This window comes from Zosterops lateralis (assembly GCF_965231275.1).
Source record: "Zosterops lateralis genome assembly, chromosome: 16".
Classification (NCBI taxonomy): domain Eukaryota; kingdom Metazoa; phylum Chordata; class Aves; order Passeriformes; family Zosteropidae; genus Zosterops; species Zosterops lateralis.
In genome coordinates, this window is record NC_139776.1 from 15,203,069 (window position 1) to 15,225,287 (window position 22,219).

Sequence of the window (22,219 nt, forward strand, 5' to 3'; positions counted from 1 at the left end):
AAAAGAAAGATTAAACTCTAAGTACTCTGAGTTCAGTACTTGGGCTATTACTTCTACAATCTGAAGGTGTTAAAACTTTGAGATTACCTCATTTTCACAATCAGAACCTGCACTCCCTGTAAAAGAAAAACAACCAACCAAAAAACCCCAAACCAAACTATTCCTTGGATATTTTTACAGCCTATGGAGCTCTCTTTTGCTGGAAAAAGCTCCCACCACCCAAGGGAAGTGGTAAGATTACTGACAGAAAGGAAATCAAAAGCCAAAAGCAATCAGGACAGCAGAGCAGTAGAGTCTTTCTATGAGTTTTCCCTGCACTGCTGATGCAATCACATTTTAATGGCAGATACGGAGCCTGCAGGTTAAGCAACTGAAAATATAGACCCTGCAACAACTACATGACCACCTCATCACAAAAATCCAGAGTACACGCAAAGGCACTTACCCTTCTCAGATTCACTTTGGTTAGATACTGCATCTTTCCAAGTTTGAATTTCCGTGGAAGTTGTGACAAGATCTGTATTTAAAATCTCATGGCTAATACTGGATGAGAGTCTTGAAGATCGCCGCCTTATCTGGTCTCTCTCTGCATTGTCTGAAGAATTCTTAAGTTTTTCCTGAGCTGGAACAGTTGTATTTAATGGTACCATGCAGTTACTGGAGTACAAGCAAGCTTTCAAGTTTTTCTCTCCCTGTGACTTCCTTCAAAGTGTGTTTTTTAAGGATTAAGGCTAATAACAAGAGCTAAAAAGCCTGGATAATTAGGCCTCTGTAAAAGCTATAATAATATGCAACAAATAAGCATAAAAGTACAGGATAAGCTCTCAACCTTTTTCTTCTAGTAAGAAATTTGAAGTATGAATGCAGATCAGTATCTTACTAGTTTCTTACTGAGAAAAAAAAAATCCACTGAGTAAAATGCACACAGAAGCATACTGCAGAGCAGCGGGGGTATGTGTTCATCACATTATAGTGGAGTTGGTCGAAACAAGTTGTTCCACAGACCTAAGTAGTATCAGGACTTAGATGAGACAATTCAGATACACAAACAGCCATGACTAAGCTGGATAATCCACACACACTGAAGTTTAAGACTGTGGTATTAAGGAAAAGTTTTTTTAGATCTTCATTTCCTTGGTCATGACACTTCTACAGAGAATTTAATTTTCTTTCCTCATCAACACACTCAAATTCTTCAGCCTGCACACACAGCACAAGATAAAGCAGACTTTATTTGACTGCAGTGGCATGAATATTTATACAGTATTACAGTGCCCCCACTTTAATCCTCTATGAAGTAACTCAAAGAGTTTCTGTAACTTCTAAGGCTTTTATAGCCTTCTATATATTGGAGGCCATCCCTACATCTATGACTTTTTAAATCAAGGCTCAGAAATTACGCCTCTGTTATCCAAAACCAACTTCCAAGATTTAGCGTGGAATTCCAGCATGATGATGCCACACATGAATGGCAAATTTAAGAAAAACAGGTGCAATTTCAATCAATGCATCTATGACAGTTCAAGATTAACACCACAACCATTTTATCCCTCCTCCACCTATTAAGCGTGAAGAACTTTTATATTTATACACACAGACAGTGTGAGAGCTGAATACCAAAACACTCACACAAGTTTTTTTCAATCCTGGGACGTTTCAGCGGAACATCACCTCCTTTAGGTATTTTCCGACGTCTCAACTCCAAAGTTATGGGCTGCAGTGTTTGAGAATTTGGCTCTAAAGATTTAGATAACAGAAGAAAAATCTATTGAATACAAAGCTGTGAAACACTAACACAAATTGCCAAACTTTACAATCTAAAATGTGCGACTTGCATAAATACAACTCCATCTGGCTTTCCAAAACACACATAGTAGTACTTAACCCTACTACAAGTATGTTTTATATTACATGATGGTTACTTGTCTAAATCTGAACTCTGACCAAACCACCAAAGCTTCAAACTTCAGTATGTTCTTGGCTGAACAAAGATGAACTAAAAATTTTAAAGAGTTTTAGAGATTTAGGCTGTGAAAGAGCAAGATATTTCTTATTCCTTTAGGTAAGTTTACAAGTGTTCTGGTACCTGCCTAAACATTTAGGCTTGGCTACGTACCTGTGGGAGGTGTTACTGGTGGTCTGCCACGCTTCCGCTTAGTTTCTTTTGCATTTTCCTGTGGACTCTTTACCTTGTCATTCTCAGGCTTCTTCTCAATTTGTGTATCTACTGAATATTCCATATCATTCTCTGATATATTCTCTTTATCTTCTTTTCCATTCTTAGATATATTCTTTTCTGAGATCTTGCCTTTTTCCGAGATGACTATAAATTTTCCCTCTTTATCGGGTTGTTTAACTCGTTTCTCAGCCTTTAATGTTTTTTCATCTTCGTCTTTCTTTGCATTACCTGTTGCTTTCCTCTGCTCTTTAAATTTCTCCTGGTTTTCAGGAGATGACGGAATTTCATTACCTCCTTCCTTAGGCTTAGCATCACCCACAATATTCTAGAATAAAGAGAATGACAGGAAAATCAACTCGTTGTAGTCTAAAAGCCATCTCTCTCCTTTGTATTTAGTAAATACATCTGCATCTTTGTCCAATTTTTCAAGTGATAAAAGTTCATGCTATATTGCAACCCACAGATTAAAACTCAGAGGCACCCTAACTGGTGAAGGAACTGTGCAGTGTGAACAGGAGAGGACAAGAAATCCATTCTTCACCACGCAATGGCAAAAGAGATTTGCTGTTCTTTTGTTCCCAGATATAGGCTGAGTCCCTACTAGCTTGTGCAGCACTTATATAAAACCTACTTGAGACACCGCAGAAAGAGTGAGAGTCAGAAGCACAGAAAACGACAAACAGCTCAATCACTCGGATGCGCAAACTCTCTTCCTTTCACTAAAGAGTCTCATTCAAAAGACACACAGTCTGCTTCCACTAATCATTGCTGCTGATATTGCTAGGCAGTCATGTAAAGCAACAGCAATCAGCAAAATCATCAGAAACCATGTTAGAATTTAAATGTTTTAATTAAAAAACAGAACTTAAAATTTTTTGTAATCTGCACTCAGTATGAGAGGATATGAAAATCCTTAACAGTCCCTGGCCAGCACACTACTTGAGGCAACATTCAACTGCCAGCCCATTTCCCCATAGTTCTTATTGGGTAACACCAGGCCAGAAAGAACCCCCTGTATCAACAGCTCCCTGCTACTCTATGTCCTTCCCCTTTTGTGATCAGGCTTTATATAACACCACTGGGAAGGGGTAGGGAGGATGATATATGCTGATTATGTTTTATTTCCCCTTCAAGGGATCCTGCTAAAGGTTGTCCCAGCTGAACAGAAATCTTCTAGCTTTGCACATGGATTAATAATTTCTATTTGGTCATGCATCAACGCTGCCTTCAGTTCAACTAACTTCTCTCTTTCTGTTGCCTAATTGAAGCATTAAAGAGCAACTATGCTCCTTCCCAGACACAGGGAAGGAGCAAAAGGTAGCTACAGGGCACAAGGATCTTCAACTCTGACCCAGGATCAGAGGACAAGAAAGGCTACATACCTCAAAACCTTCTTGGGGAAAGAAAGTGGAACAGGTGATTTGAGTTATATGAAATTCTGAGAATCCACTTAAAACTCACTATTTCCTTGTACTTGCACTAAATATTGCCTCTTCCCACCCCAATATTCCCGTCTATATGTGGCTCACATGAACTGATACCTTTCATGGTTTTCAGATCATGATTTTCAGATCACAGCCTTAAGAAACAATACTGCTGCATTAAAATGGTGAACATGCAATCTGCTCCACCCTCGATGATATTATTTCAACCATACTTGGTACAGATGTGATTTTAAAAAAAGGCACTGTTTAAAAGCGTGAAATCAAATTGCTGTGTATTTCATGAAAACAGATAGGTAAATGGGAAGGAGGTCTTCCCATTTCTGAGCACCTCTTTTACCAGACATCCTATAAGTTTGTATTCTGTAAATTCCTTAAGGGAGAAGCTTCACCAGCAATTCAAACATCAGAAGAAAAAAACTAACCAAACAAAACCTACCACCTCAATAAACAACCCTCAGGCAGCTGTATTTCGACAGTTGTGATGCTTGCAAAACCATCTGATTCAAATAAAACATGTGCTACTGGAACAATCATAAGCCATTTTAGTCAAAATATTCTCAAGAAACTGAATAATGAATATGGTATGTCTGAATTACCTCTTGGTGTTACTGAACTCTTTAGAAGTTGTGTGTCCTTGCAAAGGCACATTCACACTGTTACAGATTATTAACATTTTACCATCACTGTTCAACATAGCCAGTTACACTCTCTACACAAGGACAGATAATACTGTAATTAAAGAAATTATGACCTGCTTATATTGCTCCCTTCAGGAATTTGGAGGTGTGGTTTGGGTGTTTTTTTTTTCTCCTTAACAAATACTAAGACATAAGCCATGTGTGCCTTCCTGCCTCCACTCTCTCCCCCTGAAGAACAGAACAAGACACTTCCCCTCCAACATGCTGATACACTACTGCTGTATCTCTTTTTTTCTGAATCTTGAGCACTCCAGTGGCTCAAGGGCTCAAGTTGGTTTTTTTGTGGTTTGTTGGGGTTTTTTTGCGTGTGTTGTTGTTGTTGCTGGTTTTTTTTAATGTAATTTAATTTATTTTACTTCTAGTTGTATAAATAGAGCTCACTAGGAAATTCTCACTTTATGCTTTTTTTATACTAAAGGGCAGAAGAAATGTTCCAGCATAATTTAGAAGATTCTCTTGGGCTAAGAGAAATCTCCTTGGACAAAAGATAAAGGGAGAAAACAAAAAGAACCAAACCAAAAAAACTCCTTCCATCTCCTTTCAAAACCTTTCCAAAGCTATGCAGAATCAAGGAATTTCCTAAAGGAGAGACAAAACATTTTTGTTTTCTTATGCAGAGTATTTCTTCAGATTGTTCAACTCCATTTATTTAATGCTAAGTAGCATAAAAATATTTCTTATGGAAATGATTCTAGTAGCAGTAGCTCACTTGTGAGTATTAGCCAACTTTCCACCACACACAATGATAACCATTTAAAAATTATTAAGGGCACTTTATGGCAAATCTGAAATTGTGTTCTGTCCCACCCTGGCAGATACAGAAATCTGGAGGACTGGCATGCCTCTTCACAACAGTGACAAATCTGAATTGTACCACTGACATTCATTACTGGAATCTGTATTTAAGACCTGTGTTGGGGGAACAGATTCTATTTCTTTGCTCAAACTTAAAGTTTCAGAAAACTAAAGGTAGAGAGCATGACAGAAAAACCCACAGGCAGCTAGCACACAGGAATATGTGGTAAGAGATCAAACTTAAAACTCCACCTGTAATGAAAATTATTCTGAAGCATGTATTTGAGAAGTTTTAACCAAGTTACTCAAGACCAGAACCTAGTCAGCCTTTCATACATGCCTGTTCATGAAAACTGAAGTGCAGAGCAGCACTTCTTCCTTCTCACTATCAGCAGGACAGTTTTTATTATTTTCAATGTAATGGCTTGCTACTACTTTCTGTCACGAGCTGAAGATTGAACACACTGCAGTGAGCAGGTGAAGGGTTGGTAAAACAGCCAAACTACAGAATAAAAACAAAGAATAGCTTAAAAAGCTGATCTTTTTAAAGTTGTGAGGTGAAAGATTAATAGCCATCTTCCTTAAAAGTCTCATTAATATCAAGCAGTTACTTTAGGAAAGAACAGTTTTTGTCCACTCCATAGTTGCCACTCCTTTATTTTTAAAGTAATCTCAAAAAGGTAAAACAATCACAGCATGATTCAAAACCTTGCCACTAGCTTTAGCATGCACATTCTGAATTTTCCAATGACTTTTAGAAAAGTGTTTTACTTATATAACTATGACTTCTTTAGCTCAAGAGGTGCATTTAAAGAATCTGAGAGCTTTGCAAATCATACCACAAAGTTTTATATTTAATTTTAAGGGATTTCCCTTAATGAAGAGGAAATGAAGTTCCCTTTTCATTTTAAGGGATTTCATTTCAGACATACTGTATTTTAGCAGTAAAGGTTTTTCATTAATTTCATGTTTCATAATTCACCAGATCTAGCCACCTGAACTGCTCATTTAAAAGTATACTAGTTGCACAAACACCATACTTACCTGATCTTTGGAAAAAGCTTTGACATGAATGTTTTTGACTGTCTGAACTACACCATCGTAAAATTTCACAGTGTATGTACCTAAAATATGAAAACGAAGCATAAGAGTTCAAAGATCAGAAGTTATTTAACACAGCATCAACTAACAGCTCCAATACTCCAGCAGCACAATTAGCTCTAGATGAAAGCTGCCTTACCTCTGTTGTTAGGACCCTCAATGCAGAGCTCCTATCACAGGCCAGAGAGATAGAGCAAAGTTATCCAGAATAATTATGGTCAAAATAAAGGTGCAAGTCTAATCTTAGAGTTGCTCCTCAGATGTCCCTTACGCACAAAACCCCAGAATATTTTTGGTGGAATATTCCAATATATAATTACACACCCCTTTTCTCTTTGATCTTGCAACACAGACAATCTAAAGCAAGCCCAGCACTAGAACAAATCCATCACAGTTCCCTCTTCCCCTCTGATTTTTAAGGGGGTTTTGCACCTCTGACAATAGGTTTTATTGCAGTTTACAGGCAATAACAACAAATTTAAGAAAAAAACTTTTCCCATATTTATACTTAAAGTAGTTATTGACTGGATTTCCCACCAGAAAGTTTTTATCTCATAAACAAGGTAAGAGGTAAAAAAGGTGATGACAGACTAAAACACATAATTGAAAATGCAATTTTTCACAGCTGTTTTCCATCTGCTGTAGTACCTCTCCACCTAAACAATGAGGTTCCAGCACAATTAGAAATGCATGACAACTAAGCATGACAAAACCAGGAGTCCTTACCATCTTTGTTAACAGAAGTAACTTTGGCTGGATAGAAGCGACAGTCAGACCAGCACGCCAGTACCTGATCATTGATATGAAATCCCTACAAAACAGTAGTTAGAAATGTCTTCATCTGAGAATTACTGAAACACACAACTTTATTAAAATCTTTCAATTATTAGCTTTTTAATGTTTAAAAGAAATAATAAAATTTACACAGCAGGTAACACAGCAACAGTGAAGCATTTTAAAGGTCATCATTCATACAAAAGCACATTAAACTCTTACACACACAAATTTCCTCTAATTTCTACTTACTGCGCAACCTTCCTCCTCATGCAATCCTTCTTTTCTTAACTGTATCTTCTCTAGGGGACGCAAATAAGGACTGTCCCAACAAAACCATTCATCATATCTATGGTTCCAGCGCTTGAAATGGATAAGTACTTTCCCCTCTTCATAATCAATTTCTTCAATGTGCGCTGGATACCTGGTCAAAGGTAGATTAAAATATTTTAATTAAGAGTAAGGTAAGCTGTCTCAGACACTTTATACAAACAAACCAACCTTATTAATTTGATGTACCATTTATATAAGCAATAAAGATGCTAAATAACGACAGAGCAAAGCACATAAGAAAATCCAAAACTGAAGAGCAAATGCAAACACTGGCTGCAGCAAAAGGAGACAGCTAAGTAGTTCTTAGTCTGGAGTGGAAAAAGAAATTTAACTACAGATTCAGAAGTCAGAAATACCTTCCCTATATTTAGAAATGTCACATTTTACAAAATCAATAGCCTTAGTTCACTCTTATTAAGAGCAACACCTAGGGGTCAATACACTCACTTCTCTGAGATATCCATCACCAGGCATCATGAATCATCTACCCTACATAACAGCAAAAGAACAGCAGGCACACTAAACAACTAAACATAACCTAAGTTTTAGAATCTCAAAGTTAAATTTCATCTGCAAAATCCTGTGATTTTCAAATATAAATTTCTTAGTACATTAGAAGTAGAAGAATCTGAGATGAATCAAATTCAAACGTTTCTGACCAGGAAGACCTTGTAAACTGTATTTCTTTAAATTGCATTGGTAATTTGTAACTTCAGTATGTCAAAATCACAGCTATTTCACTACCCCAACTGAAGGTAACATTCCAAGTTCAATGTTTTCCCTTCCACAATAGTAACATCAAGAGAAAAATTCTATTTGTCAGTGTATTCAGTATTCTGAGGCAAGGCCTCAGTGAATTTTTGAACAAAGGGCTGAAGACAAAACTCAAATCCACAAGTATTCTTTATCTGGTAAACCACACTGGAAGATAGAACAAGTGGTAGAAAAGAGTGACATCTTGAAAGCATCAAGCCTAGACATATAAGCATTAAGACTCAAATGCAACCCAGGCTACCATTCTACAGCCTACACAAAGGGAAAGCAAATCTACCTACAACTGAAATCCTCCAGCACATCTAAGACATGTCCAGTCATGACTTAACAAAGAGCTACGAACAGGCCACGCTAGAGACTTACACTGCAACTACAGACTAAGGCCTTGCTTAACACTCACTGCCACATGCGTCAAGCTATGCCACCAGTTCACGCCAATGGATTACCAAAATGTATGCGGCAAAGGCCGTGGAGGAGAGGAACCCAAACAGGAGATACTTATGACAGGGACATCTTTAACTGGTTACCAACTTCTTGGAAAAAAAAGAAACTTCTTTCCTGTGACTGTCAAGATACTTTATATTTAGGTAACTCAAGTACTGTCCTCCACAAGTCAATAGGCACAGTCACAACCTAGTTCTACTAATCCTATTATTTTTGGATATCACTGAGTACAGGTAATGACAAAAATCAGCATCCCATTCCCTACAATCTAAGTGCAGCAAAAATAGGCAAGAAATCCCAGATCCTCTCAACAAGAGAGCAGCCAGAAAGGTGCCCTTGCCATTGGGACTGCAGTACACCTAGCACTTGTCTAGATTTTCAATGATGAAGAGGGAAGCTGATAAAAAGGACAGAGTACTGACTCAGTATCAAGCTAATAATCCTGTCCAAGCCACCTCTGGGAAGCACAATCCACTTTCTACCACTGAGATGAGACAAGTCCAAGTTACAAGAGCCAACTAACTCGATGCAAGACTGCTCCATGCTTCATATCCAGCAAAAGGCGGAACTTTCTCCACCAGAACTGTCAGTTCAGAATCAAACATCAGTGCCATCTGCATCTACTGGACTTCACCAACAGGAGTCAAGATCATCAAGAAAAGCATATCTGACAATGAGACCAAATTTTGGTCTACCTGCGTAAGTATGCTGGAGCTAGAGCTCTCAGCTCTTGGAGAACATGCTGCAAAACCTGAACATCTCCTTTTGAAGCAATAAACATCAGTTAACATACACTCAGTGCTCTTGACTGGAGCAGTAAACCTATTAGAAGCTGTGGTAGACCCATCCATGACTCCGACAGCCCCCTCTCTCCAACACCACCTTCCTTTTGATGAGACCACTGACAGCTATAAAACAAAGCAGAGAGGTTCACAGGTCCTCAACAGCCCTGAGCACCACACACAGAGGCCAAGCTTCCTTCCTCCACATCTTCCATAGAAATGAGCAAGCATATCACATCAGGAGGTGTAAGTGCTCACAGATCTATACAGAAGAGTAATAGAGCATTATCCATACACTTCCTCCAAATAGCCTGTGAACATACTTAAGGGTAGAGGTAACCTAAATTCAGATGTATTTCTAATAAAAACATACTATGAGAGGACACACAAATTGAAAGGCCCACAGCTGAAGCCTGGTCAAGGCCCCAGAGTACAACTGAGATAAGTCCAGGGTAGCCCAACACATCCTCCCCCAAAACACAAAGGAAGTATTCAGCTGACACAATGGGTATTCAAGACAGCTAACTGATCCTGGATAAGAAATCCCACATGGTACTGATTTAAATATTTATCTGAAACACTGTGAAATCGGAAACATCTTGCAACATACAGGTAGGGCAAAACAAGTAGTTTTCAAACTCAATTTGAACGGAATGATGAGCGCATACCTTTCAAGAACTTATGAACTGGCTAAACAGTAAGAGAAAATCTGTAAGATGCCCAAACTGCTGGCATTAGTTTTCTAAGAACCTAAGTGACAGACAATCAAAAGCTCAAAGAACTGAATAGACTATGGCTAGCATTGACTGGTAACTTCAGACACAGCTGTCAAAGCACAGCAGTTTGAAAATGGGTTTATGATAGACAAATGTAAAACTATCCTCTTCTGGGAAGAGGTAAATATCTGGAAATTCTCTGGACTAGTCTGTTCACCATCTCTCTTCCTACATACCAAAACAGAATTGCTACAACCCCACTCACTTGGAACTAGGAAGGGACAAGCTTACTACAGTCAAAGCAATGCAGAGAGGAAAGGAAGCATCGAGGAGAACCAGCACTGTGAAAGACAATAGCTATAGTGGTTCATCTTTTCAGTACTTAGACCAATACCTGACAGCATGAACAACTGAATTCATGGGACTGATAATCTGAATATTAACAGGGTAGCACCATACTCTCAGTATTACTCAAGAGCTCTGACCAGAATCAAAAGCCCCTTCACATCCATTTTACTCAGACCATAGAGTTGGAGATGTCATTGCAAGGTAACAAAAGGTAACATCATTTGCCTATTGCAGGCATCCAGTGCAATCATCCTCTTTTCAGTAAGAGAGGATGAAACTAGCCACCATGCAATCAGTTTAAATGATCCAATGCAAAAAGTTTCAGAAAGTCAATTCAGCTGGGGCAATGTGCCCACATCCATGGCTACAGCAACCACTCTGGGGCCATTCCACTCAGGGCTGCCCTACTGCAGCAGGCCCCCTTCCTCACCCTCTGAACTCCAGCACTATGTATCAAGAGATCTTTCAGCATCCACAGAGGCTCTCTCCCTATAGCAACCTGAGGCAAACAGACAAATCTTTCATGACAGTTTTGATGCATCAACCCAAACCCTAAGAACATAAGTGAAGCACCGAAAGTACTCCCTGTACTCCCTGGAGTCTGAGTATAGGACACGACAGGCAACTGCACCAGGAATTGCAGTGTACTGCTAATATGCTATGATTCCAAATACAACACAGTTACCTTTGGGACAAGCAATAAAGATGTAAAATTAACTTTGCACTTTTACAAGGAGCAGGCTCCACACTGACTACTTTGCTGGGATACAGTATTTTTTTCTTAACTAGGGTTGACAACACATCCAAACACTCTGGTAGTACTTAACTAGCAATTTGGGGCACAAGCCACTAACATGAAACATTTTCCAAAGCATCACTGCCAATGGACTGGCAATAGTGGCTCATGAATTGACTGATGTATTTGGTACCGAGAACAGAAATCAAAGCCAGCATTTTAACCAAACAGGAGACGTGTGACTATGTTTTAGCGCCAACACAGCAACAAAAGTAGACAAAAGAAAAGTTTGGACCTCCAAAGGTCTAGCAGTGGGAAAAGTGAATGTCAGCAAACAGAAAATCCTGTGCCCCCACAGGGGTGCATTGTAACCAAACCATGGAGTAGTCCTGGTTGCACAGAGGCAGATGAAAGCAACAAAGAAAAAAAAACATTCTGCTGTCCTCCACAAATCCACACCCACTGAGCTGTGTCAGCACTGACAGTTTTGCTAAGCCCCCAGCTCCTAAAAATTTTGATTTGATAAAAATTTGAATTTTGAAACCCTGAAAATGCAAATGCACACAATACAAGATTCAAAGCTTAGCAAGAAAACAAAAGACTTCAGAACTGGAGAGTTCATAACCAAGTTGTGAGACTAGAGTTGCAAAGCCCTGTATGTATGAAAGTTCATTTAAGATGAAGTGTTTACAAAAACCAATGAACATGGAACAACGAGCACATCCAAAATTCAAATTTAAGCCAAGAGATATGCAGAAAGTAGAGCAGGTTGCTGAATCCTCCCCCACAAAGTTTTCCCATGCAATAGTTATGTACACTCAGACACTGTTGTTGAGCAAACATGTCAGAAGGATAACAGTCATGGACATAAGTTATTAGCCTTACTCAAACACCAGCTATTCCAAACTGCATCTTTAAAGAGCCTACATTACAGACAGTCTCATCCCTTATTTTTGTAAATCTAATTTTTTTGCTGTACTAACAAAACTCAAGAATATCAGAAATGCAGGCAGATTCAGACCAGTGCTTACCTACACAACCCTTGGTTACACAGGTAACCCAAATTAATGTGTGAATAGGATTTAAAGTTCATACTTGACATTCTTTATGGTAAAGAGCTACATTTTCTCACTTTCACAATTCCAATGCCCTTGTACCTGGAGACAATATGCTCTGCACGCAACCAAGATGTTTTGGAATAAGCCCCCTGTGCCTAAGGCAGTACATCATCCTCCTGAGATGTCTATATAGTTTTCAACATTGACTGTGTACACTTCACCAGCTGGCAGGTTCCAGACCTTTAAGTACAATCATACCTAACCCACACAGAATTCTTAATAAAAATCAACTACAACTGATTTCTGGAAAGAGACGTTATATCTACAGGAGCTAACAAAACCAAATTAATTCCAGTATGCAAGACATCTGTGGCCATTTTAGTTTTATCCCTCATTCACTGAAAATTATTAAGTGCTAAGTTTTGAGCTGACTACCTGAAATGTACAGAGTTAGAAAGTTCAAAGTTAGCCCAAGTAATTTTTAGGCTCTTTTTAATCTTCCTAATGCAGGTTAGTGAAGAAAAGTATGCTTCCTCACAGCTGAGGGCTGCAAGACAGGCACCAGACCAGACTTGTTAGCACAGAACATGTTTCCCCACAGTTCTTTAATTCTAAAGCTGACTACCCTCATATGAGCACAGGCCTAATAAATTCAATCAGATTTTAGAGCCTATGAATTCACAACCAGGAAAGGAAGCAGCAAGGATACTCTGTACTGCAAAGAATTTATTTTTCCGCAATATCTGCTCTGCAATATAAAGTATAGCACAGAACTTAAAGGGTGAATTCAGGAGAATAAGAGCCTGAAGTCCAACTAGATTTAGGAGCAGTCCTATTCCCAGACACGGTACCAGTAGACTTCCAGAGGGCCAGCAAAACATATCAGCATCTACTGCCCATCTCAGTCACTGGTACATAAACTTTTATAAATTAATTACTTTCCAACAAACCAATGACTATGACTTTAAATATTATACCAGTACAAAATGTTTAAGATATTAAAGACTTAAAGTTAATATAACATGAATGGTTTTAAAAATATACCAGTTTTTTAATCTGTCACGGGCTTCCAACTGGGCTCCCACCTCAAAGTTGATCCCTCTTCTATTCGGAGGATGTTTTGTCATTTTGTAATATCAACACTGCTGATTTTATTCCCCTGAAAAATGCAATTAAATATCAATCACTAATCAAGACATACACAAAATAAGCTTATGCACTATAATTCCCAGAAGCCAGATGTTAAGAGACTGCTGTAATTTTGGTTTGCAGAAAGGGGGGAATTGTTTTAAACAAGGATTCCCATGTGACAGTGTACAGAATGATTTCAAAAGCATGTCCAAAACGGCAGCTACTGGACCATGAAAGCCTCTGTCCATTGTTCCAAGTTTCAGGTCAATTAAGAACGATGCAACCCAATGTTTATTCACAAATGAGACAAAAGTTTCACAATACTTTCTCCCCCCTCCCGGTTTTGATGAAAACAAGGAATCCAGTAAACAGGAAGTGGGCAAAACAAATACAATGGCAATCTTTCAACAGCTACCACATTAATGAAACACTCAAGAACACTGTGTCACCTCATCACTACAAGTGCAATAAAGTTCAAAGACATTAGAAAGATATAGTTTCTTTTAGCCAATTTTAGAAGACTCTCTATACTATTTGCACATCTGGATTGCTTTCATCCAACTTCTCCACCATTTTAACCAGAAAATAAAAAACAGTCTTCATCAATATTTGTTTCAAATAGATAATATAACAGTTTAACAAATCTTGCTCTAGTAGTTTCTCTCAAGATACACATGGTGAAAATGCCTGGTCAACAGCTTGTTTTCCCGAATTTTTGTCAATTGTTTCCCAGAATTTTAAGATATAAATTATGATCCACTCCCACTGTCTTCAAGCTCACAAGATCCAAAAATACAAGTAAATTTTATTCAATATCACTGTTCTTTTAGTAAGGCTGTATCTTTAAGATTCAATTACAGATAAACAAAATTGATAAGAGTTAAAATAAAAAAAGCTTCTAGTCTTATACTACAAGAACAAGGAGATGCACAGAATTAGGCACCGGTGTTTTGGTCCACATAAGGCATAAATAGCAATAGTATCAACTGAGCTACATCTACAAAAGGATTAACATTGTGAAGAACTACTCTAATTTCAAGTGTGGTTCAGAAATCAAAGATCTTTAGGAATATCGGAAAGCTTCTACGATGAGGAAAAGCTACTCCTTCACACTTTTTAAGCCAGGCCATTTGCCAAGGGCTGGCCACAGAGACAGCCCAATGCCCTCTATTCAACTACCATACCGCAAAGAAACTTCTCTATCAAAAGCTCATCTGCTGCCTTCCTATAAAGCAGTGCTTTTAGACGGATCCTCACCTCTATTAAAGTGGCCTGCAAGGGTATGGGGGAAAAATACTACTGCCTGTAATTTTGATTCACAGCAAAAGATAAATTACTCTAGCCACCTAGGAACTGAAAAAAATTAATTGTCTAGAATAGTATCTGATAACAGACTGAGTTCACACAGCATGGATCTGAATCACCCAGTCTTCTAATGATTGGCTCAGAGTCCATAACTTCTAACTGGGAAAGGTAATTAAAAAAAACTTAAGACAGTTGGGATTTTACAGTTTACATTGCATCAAAATGTAGAAATTGAAAAATAAAAGGCAGCAAGTGCAAAACTGTATTTTAATTTTAAGAGGTTTATCCACCCACACCTCAAACATCCACTATTTTCTTTGCAGATTTACAACATAAAAATATCCCTTTCTCCAAACATGGAAGAGACACACATTTTATTTAACACTTGTAGAAGAAATTATATCTGCAAGGTGATTCTTTCCCTAGGATGTTTATTTTTCCTTTTAACTAAGAAGGGACGTGCAAAGCCAACATACTCCCAGAGGCAGTCTTGGTATATTATTTCAGCTTCCCACAGTGGTCCTCCTCCTCAGTAAGAGTAGCCATCTGGATGCAAGGGATTCATCTCACCTCCATGGGACTGGAGAGGAACATACAAATCTCCTGACTTCAGTAACAGGATCACACACAATATGACTTCCATAAACACGTCGGTTTTGGTGAAGGTCTTACTATGGTTTTAGTCAAATATTTTTTAAAAATATGAGTATCACAACTAATAGGAAATCTGAAGAAAACAGCCAAAGTCATTTAATCAGTTACAGAGGGCACAGATTCCACAAAAAACTGAACATAGCTAGTCCGCTGACACCAACATTAGTCAAAGCACACACATACTGCACTTCATTAACTTGGCCAAGCTTGTTAGAAAGCAGTAGGTCACAAAGGTGAAAGAGAGAAAAAGTTTTATGAGCAAAAATCTCATATCATTGGCCTCTCCTCCAAAGTCTTCCTTCTGCTCCCCTCCCAAGTCAGAAAACCTGGGCTGCTTTGGGTTCTCTCTCACATCCTACCACTTGCAGTCTGACCCAGCAGTCCTGCTCATCAGACCATGAAAGCAGGCTGGCTTTTCCATTTGTAGCCAATTTCAGGAACAGCTTTCTGAAGCAGATGTATCCTTGGCAGAACATTACATGAGATAAATTACTCAATAGAGGGTCTCAACCATTTTACCCCAAAACACCTAGCCTTAGAGCAAGACTGAAACTATGAGACAAAATTTCTACTGAGAACCATGACATGCCTCTGCACAAACTAGGCCAAGAGGCAGTGCCAAAATATGCTTCACCAGCATGACCATGACTATACTGATAACTGAACACAGGGGCTTGCCTACTTTGAGATTTTATATTTCAGCCTCTGTCCCCTCCAGCAAAGACTGCTTAAAAACTTTGAACTACAATTAAACAGCTTGTCAACAAACAACCCCAGGCTGATCAGACAAGCATAGCTACAACTTGGAAATAAGAATGTTTTGCCAGAACATCTTTCCTAAAATTTTCTTCACCAGAAAGCCAGTTTGTACTAACTTGGTAACTAAATCAACACACAAACAGGATTTCCACTCTGGTAACTCTGATAATGCATTTATCCCATGTATTCTTGTCAAGACCATGATCAAAACAAGGAGACTAGGCCTACCCCAAGAGCTGTATGGCTTTTCTCCAAAACTTCTTACTTCTCTATGAAGATCAGATCTGTTTCAGGAACAAATACTTAGACAAATCACTACTTCCAAAAGAAAATGTTTCTAAATCTGTATTATTGAAAAAATACATATTATTTAAAAAGGAGAGTCTTTTCTTCTCCATCAAAGTCATCCTAAGAATTTAACTTTTAAAGACTCTTCAACAATTCAGACACAGGTATCAGTGAGGAAGGTACACTTATCTCAGGGCCATGCAGAGGAAAATACATTAAATATTGTGATTCTTCAGGGATCACAATTTTTGACTTCTAAAACGAGCTTTCTGTTCTGCTAACAGTGCAGGTCCTGTACACTTTCATCTGCAGCTGTTCTTACTCTCTCCAGTTTTAGGCTCTGTCACTGCAGAGCCTCAAACCTGGCATCTCACCAAGTTCCAACAGAAGTGGGCTCCTCTGGAAACTGAAAATCTGTTTCATATTATCAGATAGGGCAAACCCAAGCAGTTATGGCAAACTTTCACTAATAACAGCCTCTACCATTTCCTCTGTGGAAGTTGCAAAATCACTGCAGCCTTTTCCTTTGCCACCTGCCCTGGCAAAAATATTTTCTAAATCCCTGTGGAGCGATTAAACCATTCCTTTACAAAGTGTCACACCAAAACCCCTTCCTTGAAATCAGTCCCACTGATCATTCTGTATCAGTAATGCTTCATAAGCAGCTCAGGAGAAATGCAATCTACTTCCAAAATTCAGCCTGTTTCCTTCATTCTTTTGTGCATCCATGCCAAACCCAGGGATTTCCCTCCCTCTGCCATAAGGATACAATAAAGACAAAAAGAGGAACATCATGAAAAAAAAACCCCATAGTTCTCTGACCTGATAAAGGAGCACAGTCAACTTTGACAATTTGCATAAATACAGTCCTTTGCACTGAAAATTTATGTTTTATTCTGAATGGAAAGCTTGCTGACCCAATTCCTAGGAGGTACTCAGTACCTTGGTGGTGATTCCACAGGACTACAGGGTAGGAAAGCTAATAAAAACAACTGGCAAAACCAGGAAGTAAAAGCAACTAGCCAGAGATTGTCTTGTGTTCCCTGGAGATGCAGCACAGATGTTGCTGATCTGTTTCTGACCTGCACTGCCACGCCTACACAAGCTTGTTTTGTTTCCTTCTAGGACAAAGCATGTTTACAATTGATTCCACAGACCCTAAGGCAAAGACTGACTCTGCCATCCTCTCCAGCACCACTGTTCCAAATCTGCTGGCACATCTACGTATGGAACTGCCAAGGACTAAGTTCAGTCACATTTTGTACATAATTTTGTATGTTTTGGTTTTTTCACTCTGCAATAGTTAGTTTTGACCTTCTACTTTTATTGTCTGCACCCATGACACCAGCCTCACGTCTCCATCAGTGGCAAAAATGATGAAAGCCTCACCCAGTTCACCCCCTACAATATGCGCACCCCCACTGGGAATGGTCAATCCAGAGAAGTCCATGGTCCCCACTGCAATCGGAACATCCTTGCATGGATGACCACAGCCATGCTGTGCTGAAACCACACACCTGCAGATGAGAAAAGGTATGATATCAGACTGCAAAACAGTATTTACAGACACAATTTATACTGTACAATCCTAATAGCATCTTATGAAGACTAAGTGGAAGTCTCACAAGCATCACTTAAAAACTTGTGCTGGCACTGACATGGGAAGCTGATTACAAGAGACTTTTATTGCGGGCAGACAAAACACCGTCTGCCTAGCAGGTTTTGACTACAGCAGCAGTGCTGCCATGAAGTATGCCTTACTGTGTTTTACCCTACACGTAAGAACAGATATAAAGTCCTGCTAAATATGTTAACCCAAGAACAGCTTACGTTCATCCAAGGATGTCTGCTCCTGCCTGATGATGATCTTGTGTACCATTTCACAAACAAGTGACTGTTTTCAGATGTGACCCGTATGTTTCAGATGACGTCCCTCACACCAGTATTTCAAACCACAATGCTTACATCTTCTTGCAAGTTTTTAGGTTTGGGATTTTTTTTTTTTTTTTTTTAAAGTAACAGAAGCAGGAACATGAGAGATTTAAACTGGATGGGAAGACCTGACACTGGTCAGGTATTTCAGTATTTCAAGGAATACTGCATCATTCCCCCTCTTCTATCCAAAAGACATATTTCAAACAAGACACTGGACTATATGAAGTTCTTATTTGCACAATGTAGCATCCTCAACTACATATTCACTAGCATTTACTTGCTTCAAAAGCTTGCCACATTAAATTAACAACTACACAGGCAAACTCTGAGCCACACAACACAGAAACTGGATCCTGAACTGATATGTAACATCTCTGTAAGAAGAATCCTGAATATTTGATTCCTCACCATTGATATTCCCTCAAACCCAAAGACTTGAGTCCTTGATTTCAGTATCCTATTTTTTCTCTAGTTTATACAAGTAGATTAAGAGAACTGACACCAGTAAAAAAAAAAAAATTAAAAAAAAAAAATCTACATTTGCTCTTCTCCTCAGAACCAAGACTTTCCCACAGTACACAATGAAAAAACTGAAAAGGTGTTATGTGAGTGAGTCTCTGAACAAGATTCTCACTCTCTCCATGAGATTACAGGGCCTGGAGAATGTAATTTTCATCCCCTCAGCAAAAATAAATCTCATGTAACTGCGCGGTCAGTTTTAACTGGTGCTGAGACTGGGATAGACCAACATGGAAACAAAAATTATGTCAACAGAATAAAACCCCAACTTTTCTATAATAAAACCTATCTGAATTACCAAGTGCAATTAAAGAAATAAATAGCTATTACTGAAAACAATTATTTTCAGTCATTTGATCATGTCCCATTTAGCTGTTCCAGTTTCCCCTCTGTTTCCCTGTAACATATTAAAGATAAAAAACAAGCACCTAAGCACTGAACAAACAAAAAGAATTTGGAAAAACGTTTAAGTCACATAAAATAAATCAGGTTTTTCCTAAATAAAGCAGTATTAATGAAAGCCTACTCTAATGAGACCACGTATTTTCCATTTAAGGAAAAATGGCAACCTTTAGGAATACAAGAATTCAATGCAGATAAGCCGTGCAGAGGCACAGTGGATAGTATTTAAGTAAAACCTGAACTTCAAAGCAAAATGTCAAAAGCTTAAAGAAAAGCCACAATTAGAAAAAGAATCTATGCTTATATTCATCAAGAAACTTGTTTATGTTGCTGCAAACATTCCAAATAGTGCTGTAGAACTACAGGAAAAAAATGAAAATTACATGAATTCTGAGACTAAAAGTAGTTCAGAGTTAAAAAAAAAAAAAATTCTCTCTATAGTCAACAGTATCCCCATAACAGAATAACACCTTTAGAAAACAATTTAACCTGTAAATATTTCAGTACAGGTCAGTAGGCTGCTGTGATCCTAATTAGAGACACTTAAGAGGCCTTTACAGACACATACACTCACTCTGCATATCCAGATAAGATTTCTGTATAATTTTTTTATCTGTTGTCAACTAAAAATCACCAGTAAACTTTATCATTACTCCTACTTTGGTGCAACAGGTACTACAGTATTAACTAACTACACATTAACTCAACAATCCTCTCTTGTCAGTGGCCACATCCTCAGTTGGATAATCTCCAATTTCCATACACCACATAGCAGAAAGAGCTGTTTTGCTAATACAAGAATGAACTGTAAGTTTCTCCAGAATCTCTTCTTCATCCACAAATCCAACTCCTGTCAACACAGGCAGGCTTCCTCATACTGCAAAGGAGTGGCAAAGACAGCCATTTGAATTGTTCCCAAAAGCCCAATTTAAGCTGCAGATTGGGCACTCTAATGACATTTCTCATGGTTTCTACCTGAACTCAAGCTGCATAGAACCTGCTGTGGTTTAGGAATGGTATTCTTCCATCAAGTGTTCCCACTGAAAGGAGAACTAGAGGCACAAAAGGTAAAGATCATTGGCTGAGATAAGAACAATTTACTGAATGAGATAAGAAGGAGATAAGAAAATTAACCATAATACCAATAGTATTAACAGAAGTGTACAACAGAGGCAAGTAATTAATACGTGAATGTTCACTGTGGAATCTGACACAACTCGACCACACCCATGCCACCCCAACCCAGAAGGGACCTCTTCCCTGCTCCCAGAAAATGATGTGAAGTGGCACAGAATTTCAGAATAGGTCAGCAGGCTGCTGTAATCCAAACTAGAGAGATGCTAGAGACCCTTACAGACACTCCCTCTGCATATCCACATCAGATTCTAGCCATACCTCTTCTGGCTACTACAAAAAATAACCTTGTCCTGGCTGGAACCAGGATACTATCCATCCCTTATTCTACACTATGTACGTCATGTCCAAATACTACTCCTTTCCAACTACACACATACATACATATATACACACACAGACACCGATATCTACACAAGCACAAGTATTATTTTCATTGTTAAGGGCTGTCCCTCTAAGATGTCTATTGAGTTTATTTAGTCCAAGACTGTGAATTCCATCCATCCTAGAAGTCTTCTAGGGTAGAAGGGCTGGTTGTAAGCTGCAACAGGAATTTATGACTGGTGTACCTGAAGCAGTCTGGACACCTTGTGCATAGGACAGTTATGGCACACAGTGGCACTGCCATTCAGCAACCAATATTATACAATTCAACATTGCAGACTCTTCCCACCCAAAAATCAAATCCCTTTCAAATACACGTTTCAAATACACATTACACAACAAGAGCACACACGTCCTTGAGCAAACACAATCCCACAAATGGGCTTGCCTTTATCTGAAATAGGACTAACCCAAATTGTCTTCCCTAATACATTCTTCATATTCTATCCCTCACGGGGACTTTATCCCCTTCTACAGAATGTGGAGGTTTAGATTGTGGAGGGTCAGTTGGACTGGTGGAGCCTCAAGTGTTAACTAACCAGGTAGCTTTTGCTACACGCAGGTATCAATGTCTGATGGTTCCCCCACCCATTACATTCAGTATGGTTGTTAACAGTCCATTATGCTGTTCGATTTTTCCAGAGGCTGGTGCATGTTAAGGAATATGATACACCCACTCAATCCTATACTCTCTGGCCCAGATGTCTACAAGGCTGTTGTCCCACTCAATTCCTTCTGGAGTGCCATGTTGCCATAAGACTTATTTTTCAAGGCCCAAATAGTGCTCTGAGCAGTGCCGTGAGGCACAGGGTAGGTCTCCAACCTTCCACCACTGTCAGCACGTAACACTTGCCTTGGCGGGTCTGCAAGAGCGTGATTTAATCAATCTGCCAGGCCTCCCTATATTTTTACCACTGCCTCCATACCACAGGGGCTTTACCCACTTGGCCCTTCTTGACTTCAGTACATGCTTCACAGTCAGGGATAACCTGGAGATGGTGTCCATGGTTAAGTCCACCCCACAGTCATGAGTCCATCAGTAATGTTGCATTTCTTTCCAGATGTCATGAGGTGTCATGGGCCACTCCCTGAGCCAGAAATAATCCACCTGAGGCAATTTAACCTTGGCAGCCTGAGCCACCTGTTCATTTTTGCAATGCTCTTCAGTAGCCCAACTCTTGGGTACATACTACTTAACTGATGTACTTTTACAGTCAGCTTCTCCACCCAGGTAGTCATGTCTTGCCACACTTCAGCAGCCCTGATGGGTTTCCCTCTGCACTGCCAACTGGTCTTTCCATTGATCCAGCCACCCTCACAGAGTATTTGCCACCATCCACAAGCCAATGAACACTGGTCATTTCTCTCATTCAAAAGTATTTGAAGACAGCTGGATGGCTTTCAGCTCTGCAATCTGACCACCTTGTCCTTCAATAGCTTCTGCAATTCACGGTGTAAGACTCTATAAGGCAGCTTTCCATCTTCAATTTGTCCTTATCATATGACAGGAAGCAGGACTGAAGAG

At 39.0% G+C, this 22,219-nt stretch overlaps 1 protein-coding gene across 8 annotated transcripts in view; it reads right to left on the reverse strand.

Annotated features, from left to right (window-relative positions):
- Positions 1–22,219, reverse strand: part of PHF20 (PHD finger protein 20) — a 70,047-nt gene that overhangs the window by 41,704 nt on the left and 6,124 nt on the right. For 4 of the 8 annotated variants that reach the window (XM_083873430.1, XM_083873429.1, XM_083873423.1 and 1 more), the window contains 8 exons: positions 17,710–17,837; positions 13,228–13,342; positions 7,245–7,416; positions 6,945–7,029; positions 6,162–6,241; positions 2,117–2,504; positions 1,630–1,737; positions 446–622 (listed from right to left, as the gene is read on the reverse strand). In XM_083873430.1, coding sequence (XP_083729556.1) covers positions 446–622; positions 1,630–1,737; positions 2,117–2,504; positions 6,162–6,241; positions 6,945–7,029; positions 7,245–7,416; positions 13,228–13,310 — 1,093 coding nt within the window. In that variant the 5' untranslated portion in view covers positions 13,311–13,342; positions 17,710–17,837. Of the gene's footprint in view, positions 1–445; positions 623–1,629; positions 1,738–2,116; positions 2,505–6,161; positions 6,242–6,944; positions 7,030–7,244; positions 7,417–13,227; positions 13,343–15,095; positions 15,169–17,709; positions 17,838–21,547; positions 22,214–22,219 lie in introns of those variants that run through there. The other 4 variants (XM_083873427.1, XM_083873424.1, XM_083873425.1 and 1 more) reach the window with 4 other exon arrangements.